This window comes from Poromitra crassiceps, assembly GCF_964638095.1.
Source record: "Poromitra crassiceps genome assembly, chromosome: 8".
Classification (NCBI taxonomy): Eukaryota; Metazoa; Chordata; class Actinopteri; order Beryciformes; family Melamphaidae; genus Poromitra; species Poromitra crassiceps.
The window spans coordinates 1,024,918-1,034,917 of NC_139629.1; the positions used below are offsets into that span (position 1 = coordinate 1,024,918).

Below are 10,000 nucleotides of genomic sequence, written 5' to 3' on the forward strand. Positions count from 1 at the left end.
TCAATGCCCGATACATCTCCTGTACAAATATTGTAGCTATTGGAGGTCTAGAACCTATTTTACAGATCCATTAGGTGGCGACAGTGCTCTCCAGATTAGAGGAAGGTCCGGAAAACAGCAGGAAAAACCCCCGTGATCAAAGAGAAACCGCTCATGCTGCAGCCAGAGCCATATAGATGGCTCTGACTGCAGCTTATGTTGGCTGCGAACAGCAGTCAATCCGTGCACACAACTGAGCCCCTCTGCCTCTGTCTGTCTGTCTGCATAGTTTCTTCACACGATTAGCCGCCAGAAAGGCAGCACCCGACGCCGAAGGGCCAAACCTTTCCCTGCAGTCCGGTTTGGCATTTCCGTGTCGCGCTGGGAGCCGGCGCAAAAAAACAGAGCAGACTGGGTGCGTGTGTAGGCTGTGTGTTAGTGTGGGGAGGAGTTTGCAGCTGAGGGGGTGAGAGATGGGTGGGGCACGCAGGCACCACACAACTACACCACGTCACTACATCAGAAAATATTATCTTCAGACTCAGTGAATGTGCTTGAAATGCTGCATTTCACAAAAGGCGGAATAACTCAGCTTCTAATTTGAAAAGTGTCTTTTTGCTCAAAACAGCCTATCTTCTCCGGCTCATACCTAAAGAACGGAAAATCGGATCAATAAACTTTTTCTTTGCAGATGATAGAAGAGAGTCTCATCGTTCTTTGTGCGTGTTCGGTGTTTACATAGTAATATCACACAATATTCTGTGGGCCTCGAGAAATCACTGAAAACGCTCTGAAACTCTGGCACTGGGAGCGTCCGTTCTCCAAAAGTGGCTGGCACTCAATGAGTTAATTGGTCATGAAGTTATGACAATTTAGCTGAGAGGCCACGCCCTCTCACAACTTTAACGAGTAGTAATATCTCCGAAACGAAAGTAGATTTCAAAAATCCAAAATTCAGGATTGTAGAGCTTGGTCCATAGATGCTTCCTGGCGATTTTGGTGGAAATTGGTCAAACGGTCTAGGAGGAGATGTCAAAAATGTGTTTTCCAAACTTTTCAAAATATCTCAAACATTTTCCAGACGGACCTTAAAGCTTCTGGCATACTCTTCGCGCCCAGCCAAGCGCATAGGGCGCACGGCGATTATGACGACATCGCACGGGGCGTGTCGGGGGGTGAGGCCTGAGCGCAGCGCGGCGCGTCCATGGAGATTTTTCTATCAGCGCGTCGGTTTTGCTGCCTGTGCCTGAGATCTCCGTGGTAGGCTATCAGCGGATATCTGCTGTGATTGAGTCCTCACCGTCGTAAAGTCGCCTTCAAAGCATGCTGTTCGATTATAACGAACTAGTTGTGTGGCTTAGCCTTCCCAAATGTGGAGGGGTCGTTTTTTATAATTTAATACATAGAATTGGGAACGTTACATTCAATTTCATTCAGACTGCCTGGAGCCTGGAGCTGCGCACTGAGTATGTTCTGTTTTGGCCCGCGCAGAGTGCGCGCGCCCTCCTCTGAGCCCCGCCTCCAGCGCGTGCGCGAAGAGTATGCCAGAAGCTTAAGGGTCCTTGAGGCAAATTTGTAGAGCAGTTTCACCTGAACATCTGGGGGGAAATTTTTTTGAAAATCGGACAAACGGCGTGGAAGTTATGGCCTTTAACGTAAAACCTTCAATTATAGCGCCACCTTCAAGCCGATTCGAAAAATATTTTTGGAGCAGAAACCAGCCACCAATATCTGTCATTGTGCGAAATTTCAGGTCTCTGGCATTTACCAACTCACGAGAATTTGCGTTGGGGCAGATGGAAAACGACGATAATAATAAACCGGCACAAAAACAATAGGGTTTCAGCCCCTTCAGAGCTTGAACCCCTAATAATGCACAATAAGTACAGTAAATAACCCTACGCATAATTTAGTGTCTACACCATTCACATATTATTCAAAGTGAATTTTACTTTCATGTCAGCAATTATTTTGTCAGAGTAGGTGGACTTCTCTTCATATCTTGTTTAAAAAGTCGAGACATTCTACCAACCTCTTCTTGTGCAGTATCTTCAGTGTCGGGCTGCTCCTCTACAGGCACTGCTGGCTGCTCAGCCTCTGGCTCCGTAGCCTCAGCTGCAGGGGATGGACAAGAGAGAAAGAAATGTTCTATCACTGATCTTATCTGTTTATTCTGAGTTCTTTCAGTTGGATGTGGTTCTGCGTACTGTAGTTATTTCAGTTGGATGTGGTTCTGCGTACTGTATTGTGGTTCTGCGTAGGCTACTGTATTGTGGTTCTGTCTACTGTATTGTGGTTCTGCGTACTGTATTGTGGTTCTGCGTACTGTATTGTTTAACACAAGCACAGATCAAACGTTTATCAGCTCAACATGTGGCTGGCTTTCATTAGGGTTTGTCAAAGCCAAGGGGCTAGCTCGTAGCTCTGTTTGTGAGGCCAATGCAGAAGTAACTTAAACCTGACTTCTTTCAAATGGCCTGCAGGGGGCGACTGTACTGGCTGCAAAAAGAAGTCCGGTACATGGAAGTGAATGGGAAAATGACCGTACTTCTCACTTGATTTATGGATCCATTCAACGCTTTCCAAAAGAGTTTATGGTGGATAAAAAAGTGTTGGGTGTGATTGACAGATCGCCTGTCCAGGAATTGCGCAGCTCGCTGATCACAGAATAATAGCAGGCTGCACTGTGGCTCTTCTCGTCCAAATTCGCGTCACTTCTGGCTCCAAATAAACAAGATGGCGACAGTGAAAACGCCAAAAAACCAATGGCAACGTCACCGAAGCTACGCCCATATATTTATACGGCCTATGGTCAAACCAGTGACAAAGGTAACCACAATTACAGAAGTTGAAATGGTATTCTGGTACAAGTTCACCAATTAACAAGGTGCATGGAATGAGCAGGTCGTTTATTTAGCTTATTGGGATCTCCATTAGCTGCAGCAAATGCTACAGCTATTCTTATTGGGGTCCGACACAGAACATTGTACAGTACATAACATGTACAGTACATACATACAACATAGTATGGACATAGCAAGATGAAACAATACACTGCACAACAGTACAGTTATCCAAAGAATTGCATTGCTCATCAAAATCAAATTTGGTCCATTTCATGCTTTCATATCATCTAGCAGTTAGAAAGAGGTCCAACCAATCACAAACTCTGACGAAGGCCACCTGCCGAAACACATCGTTTTCCAAATACAGTAAATCTTTGGTACTGCACCTGTTGCTGGGATTTCCTATTTCCTGGTGCAACCAAAATTAACCCAGGTGGGACAAAAATGTAAGGGAGGAAACAGTACTGTAATACAGTAGTACTGTTACGGACACTAGTTAGCGTCCATTTTGCCTATATTTTTCCACCTTCCTTTCTAGTATTATTTTATGAAGTTTACTTATGATATTAGCAGCTTATGCTCTCTCCATGTATTCTATTTATTATGATTTATTGTATATTTTGCCATCTGGGAATAAAGAACTGCATCTCCCATGATTCCTGGCGGTGATGTCACTTCCTGCCCATTCATGGCGGCAGACAGGTGATTGCTCATTTAATACAGCAACAGGCAGACAAGCCAACAGGCTAACAGAGCCGGCTAACACCGACAGCCCGAACAGAAAGGCTGCTTTATCATGACATACAGCAACCAACTGGACACTCATTTGGATTTCTCATCTACTACTATAGCCCTTTTCCCACATGCGTACCGGAAAAATTACCTGTAAGTCAATATCGGACATTTCCCTGAATTTCCCTTCACACCTTAGCGCGCGCATATGAGAATCTAGTCGTCAAATAGCCGGTATGTTGGGGGATGGGGGGAGAGGGGAGGGGGGAGCTTATTTGGGGGGTCGGCAAAACTTCACTCAGTCCTCCATACTTATTCGCAGCAGCCTGACACAGGACAGACAAAGCGAGAATGGCAGAGGCTTGCAAGGCAAGCTGCCCAACGCTTGTAGCCTATCACGCAAATGCATGAAGCGAAATGTGTGGAAGTAGTTTGCTTTGATGTGCGCGAATGATTAGATGATGCACTTTGAAGAAGTTGGGATCCGTGTCAGAGAGAAATAGTTGCTGGTTCGATGTTTATCCGTTCACCTGCGTCGCTGAAGCACTTTTTACAGACTGGCTTCGTTTGATGTGTCCGCCGGCTTGCCTTCGGAAATCAGCAAGCTGACATTCTGCTCTTATTAGGCTATCACAAGATCATTTCGCCAGTTTGCTTTAATGTGCGCGAATGATTAGATTATGCCCGCTGGAACATTAAGCAACCTGTGTAGGCTACACTTCGCCCATGATTAAAGGACCGCTGTCGCGGAAAATGACTGGACCCGTTTCCACTTGCTTCACCTTAAGAGCATACCGCTCTTGTGACTGGGTCGAGAGTGGTGAAATGTCGGGGACGACGGGGTCGCGCTTATACCGGCACGGCGCCTTTCTCACATGCAGGCATTAGACAACGTTCCGGTCATTTTGCGGTACAAAGCGCATGTGGGAAAAGGGCTTATGTTTCTGCTGGCTAAGCTGTTAGCATGATAGTTAGCCTACCAGTTTCTGCTGGCTAAGCTGTTAGCATGATAGTTAGCCTACCAGTTTCTGCTGGATAAGCTGTTAGCATGATAGAGCAGAGCACGTGTGAATGGACAATGATGCAATACCAGTCTCTCTCTCTCTCTTCTTTCTCTGTCTCTTTTTCACTCTCTCTCTCGCATGTGTGCATGTAAATGACTCCAAAGCGAGTGCAGCGATAATCCCCGCTACTTGGATTTGAAATCATAACCTTTGGCTTTGATTGAGAGGTGATAAAACAGGCTAATCGACACAATTAACTAACCCTCGGGCTCCAAGGGTTACAGAGAAATGTGAATGTTAGACATCTGTCCAGGATTACTCACAGGAGATCCACGTTTAACGTGCGCTGCACAAATGGAGAGCAGGGGAACAGCCATGGTGCCAGGATTTACATTTTGGACTGCAGAAGTTAATAGCCTACTGTTTGCCCTCCTTTGACGGTTCCAACTGCGACAGTTTGTAGCCTATTTATTACAAGCGGCACACGCAGGTATATTGCTCAAATTGTGCGAAAATAGAACTGTATACTCGATCATGTTGGTTGTTCTGTCATCTGGTTCAATGCGCCAAAACGGTTGTGCAAAAATGGTTGAGTCTTAACTTAAAATCTCGTCAAATGGGGGTCTGTGGCCCTAATGTGTACTAGATTCGGGTCCGTGAGCATGATATGAAAAAATGTGAGAATCACTGCTGTGTAGATCACCTTCTTCACCTGCTGGAGGTGCTGCTGCATCCTCATCCGCTGCTGCATCCGGGGCTGCCCCAGCATCAGTGTCTGCTGCATCTGGGTCAGCTGCATCTGGGTCAGCTGCATCAGTGTCTGCTGCGTCTGGGTCAGCTGCATCTGGGTCTGCTGCATCTGGGTCAGCTGCATCAGTGTCTGCTGCGTCTTGGTCAGCTGCGTCTGGGTCTGCTGCGTCTGGGTCTGCTGCATCTGGGTCTGCTGCATCTGGGTCTGCTGCGTCAGTGTCTGCTGCGTCAGTGTCTGCTGCATCCGGGTCAGCTGCGTCTGGGTCAGCTGCGTCTGGGTCTGCTGCGTCTGGGTCTGCTGCATCTGGGTCTGCTGCATCTGGGTCTGCTGCATCTGGGTCAGCTGCATCAGGGTCTGCCTCTGCTTCAGGTTCTGCCGCCTCAGGCTCAGAAGATTCAGGCTGAGTCTCTGGTTCCGCTGGTGCTTCCTGTGTTCAGGACAAGATTTTAATCCCATGAAATTACCATAACATAGGTATAGGCCCCTATCGTTGCATCAGCCTATAAACTGCGCTGAGCGCCCAGCGCAATGCAGATCAGTGGGCGTGGACCAGCCCACTCGATATCTTGGTGTCGGCGCTACATGCAGCCTTAACATTACAACCACGCCTTTTAAGCGTAAAATTATGCACAGTCTGCTCATTGGGGAAGTGCAGTAAACGAGTCACAAGCTTGCCTTTTAAGCTCCAATTCCACGGAGCAATCCAGTAAAACCAGACAAGCCAAGCGCTCTGCTCCCCCCCCTCCCTTCATCCCGTCTGTCTGTCTCCATATATAGGCTATTATTCCATATTATTATGCTTCTCAAACCAATCTAACTGCAGTTTAAATACTGCAAGCATGTAAATACGCTACACTATAGCAATATCAAAGTGAAAACAATGTTCTAAACGCATCGGCTAGAAAAAAATAGCGTATCCCTATGATGAGATTAGATTGGTGAAAGTTTGTCCAGAATGATATAGTTTTATCTCCCCTGCTACAGGTAGGATGATGCACATAAATATAGCCTACATTATGTAAAGTCATTGCAGAAATGTGTTTTTATTGTAAAACTAAATGTGAAGTAGGGCCAATTTATTGGAGCAGACATCACAGTATAGCACATGACGATAGAACCGCGTTACGCTGTCACTTATCTAAATCACGTTAAATCTACGAGGGATATATACTGTATAGGCCCAGGATGACATATCTGTTACACATACGGTCTACGAGGGATTTATATAGCCCCAGGATGACATATATGTTTCACATAGGGTTGTGTTTTGATTTCGCGATTTTATTTTGTCCAATATTGAAATGTTCTACAATTGCATGTTGTGGTAACATTACACATTATTTCCATCTATTTCTATCTATTTAGGCTAATTTGGATGCTATTTATTATTGAAATGTATTAGCCCAATGCATGCTGGGAGATTTCACATGTGTGGCTGTGGCAGGGAAGCCAGGCAGTGAACATTTGTTTGGCCAGAATTATCTTTTTCTCTATCGTTTTCTCTCGCCTTCACTGCACAGGTAGGATGATGCAACAGCCTCTGAATGTCACAGGCTCAAAACTGTCATGTTAGAAAAAACTGTCATGTTGTATGTACGGTATAACAACTTCTTTTTTCTATCGGACTTGTGCCTGTCTGAGCAAGGGAGTGAGAGAGAGAGAGAGAGAGGGGCACAAACTGAGATCAGCAGAGCAGAAACTGTGCCTGGAATATCCGCGGCGCACTGAATAAGCCTGGTTTTCAAAAGCGCAAAGCGCTAAATTAACGCCAGGAGGGAAGATATCATTAGGCCGGTATTTAAGGCCGAAACGCCCATTCTGGCCTATTCTGCCACTGCGCCACGCCTATTTCGCGTAAAGCGCATTTCAGGGCGTAAAGCCATGTTGCTATCTTCCGGAGGCAGGCGCAAGGCACGTTTTTTTGCGTTTAAGGCCAGTTTTTGCACCTAAGGCCTGTGGGAGAATAGGGCCCTATGGGCCCAGCAAGACCCTCCTATCAAAAGAAGAAGAAGAAAACAGTTGAGGAAGAGCTTTTAGTTGATGTAAACTCCCTCTGGTAGCCATAGTGGAGGTCCTTGCTCTTAATGCATAGGTTACATTTAATTTCTGTGCTGTTTCTGATGGGGAACTCTTTATTCCCCCCAATCCATCTGACCTATTGTGTGTTTATCTAGCTACTGTAGCCTATCATCATTGCTATCTTATGTCTTGTAAATACAGTTGTGCACTAGCTAACTTATTTAGTAGGAGCATACTGTATGTTAGCGCTAGTAGTCACATGTTAACATTGACAATGGGTGCTTTGCTGAATTAGCCTGCTGCCTAGTTAGCTAGCTAACCTAAAAAAACAGCTGTTTAGGTTAATTTAGCGGACTCTTATGCTACAACTCAAGAGTGCATGGGAGAACACTAGCCTGGGTGAACCCAGCCTCCACGTGACCTGCTCTCAGTCAGACCTGTTCTCAGTCACTAGGAACTCTGAGAGCAGCTCACGTGGGGGCTGGGTTTACCTAGGCTAGGAGAACACCAGCTGATTCAATTTAAAGTTGCTCACCGTCTTCACTATTGCAAGCATAAGTTCTTCCCTTCTGTCTCACCACTGTGTGACAGGTGTCACGTGTCAGAGGGCACACTATCTCATCATGCCTTCTGGTTCTGCCCTTCACTGATGGGATTCTGGACCAAAATATTTGATTGGTACTCTAGGGCCTACAAGATAACCCTCCAGCCAGAGGCAGAACTTGCCATCTTCAGAGTCCTCTCTGAACTTCCCTACAGCTGTACAACAGTCTCTAGCACAGGGGACAACTGTTGCCAAAAAACTCATTCTAAAGGAATGGAAGTCCCCCTCTCTACCTTCCTTTCAATTGTGGTTGACGGACATGACTTCTGCTATACGGATGGAGAGACTTAAGTTCCTGAGGACCAATTCAGTCTAGAGGTTTTCGGCTGTCTGGGATCCATTTCTAGCCTACCTCGATGAGGTTAGGGGCGACGGGTGACTCCTGGTTGGTTTCTCGTGGCCCTCTTGCGTGGGATCCCATGTATAATATTTCTTACAAGCACATAAACGCCTTATGTGGCTAGTAGCACCACAGTGTAAATATGTATTTATTGTTGTTGTTTTTTCTTTTCTTTTCCTGTGTCTGAGCCTGTTCGTCTGTTCTGTTTGTATATTGTAAAATAGAAAAAGAAGAAAAAAAAAAGAGTGGATGGGAGACTAGGGCTGAAGACAAGACCAATCTTCTTTAGGATTTGACCTACACTCACAGCACCTCAATCTTTTGCAGGTATCAATTGGAACGTATCTAGGCATTATAATTTTGCGCACAGCCAATTCTACACTAGACTTCTGCAATGGTGTCAAAAAATGGCTAGCAGGGTTTGTGGCACAAAGCTGTTATAGAGGAAACACTGATTTTGAAGAAAGAATCAAGAAAAACTAAAACTAAAGAAACATTTCCACTCCTCACATCTATAGATTCAGGCTCCAGGTCCCCATCGGCCTCTGGTGCTGCGTCTTCAGGAGCCGAGTCCTCAGGAGCAGCTACCTCCTCTTCTGCAGCTTCTGGTTGCTCAACCTCATCTTCTAAACAGAGATGTGTAGAGAAAGGAGGTATAAGACATGGAAAAAAAGAGTGCACTCCCAGTTCCAACACCCAAGTTCTGACTGCTGGAGCATATCAATTTCAAACAGGAAAAAGATAGTCACACACGCTCCTCTGAATTGTGCGATGTGTGGATGGAAATTGTGTGAAAGCCACACCATGATGAAAGTGCTTTGCTGAAATCCTGGTGCTTCAGTAAACATCACACAACCCACTGAAGAGTCCTCATCATTTTCCTCTTTGAAATAGAGAGAAGAGGCACCCAAACTCCCTACTAGTGTCTCGATGGGAGTTCTTCCTTCCTCTAAAAACACAAAACCTGACAACCCAAGTTCCCATCCCCTACAGTGAACAATCATCGTTTTGTTTTTGTGATACTCTATTGTCTCCTTTTGGCTCTCGACTGTTCAACAAATAAAGCAGAAACACTATGAATGTAACTTTAAATAGAACATAAGACCATGTTGGGCGATGACTCAATATTTTCTTCTTCTTTTCTTTTCTTTTCTTTTCTTTTCTTTTCTTTTCTTTTCTTTTCTTTTCTTTTTTCTTTTCTTTTCTTTTCTTTTTACACTCACAAAATGAGGTATGGTAGGAAATGGAATTATGACTTTAAAATGTGAATGTCTCACACCTAACATTACCATGCAATTGTGCATTAATTTAACATGTGATTTTGCATACGTGCGCCGGAGATCGAACCCGGGACCTTCGACATGGGAGGCGGACGCTCTAGCAAGGAGGCTAAAACCCATGACCTCCAGCATGTGTCTCTACAGCGTCTCGGTTGACTTACTGCACAGCACTACCTGCTGGCCACAGTTACATATACATCTTTATTATCATTGTGATATTGATGTCATGCCATATCGCCCAGCCCTACATATGGCGTTGATTAGAGTAACCATTTGTAACAAAATACGGCAGGTCTTAATCCAGCTGCTATTATTTAAAATCGTGTGACTGAGTGGTTGTTAAGATGTTGTGGATTCAACACATTCTCTTACATCACACACACACACACACACACCCCCCCACCCACACACACACACACACACAGCCACACCCTGGCCTGATTGG

General features: G+C 45.3%; 1 protein-coding gene across 2 annotated transcripts in view; it reads right to left on the reverse strand.

Annotated features, from left to right (window-relative positions):
* LOC310780449 (uncharacterized protein) overlaps positions 1 to 10,000 on the reverse strand; it is a 55,433-nt gene that overhangs the window by 23,692 nt on the left and 21,741 nt on the right. For both annotated transcript variants that reach the window (XM_083641027.1, XM_083641026.1), the window contains exons 2-4: positions 8,786 to 8,901; positions 5,265 to 5,739; positions 2,012 to 2,094 (exon numbers count right to left, since the gene is read on the reverse strand). In XM_083641027.1, the coding sequence (XP_083497153.1) occupies positions 2,012 to 2,094; positions 5,265 to 5,739; positions 8,786 to 8,901 (674 nt within the window). The remainder of the gene's footprint in view (positions 1 to 2,011; positions 2,095 to 5,264; positions 5,740 to 8,785; positions 8,902 to 10,000) is intronic.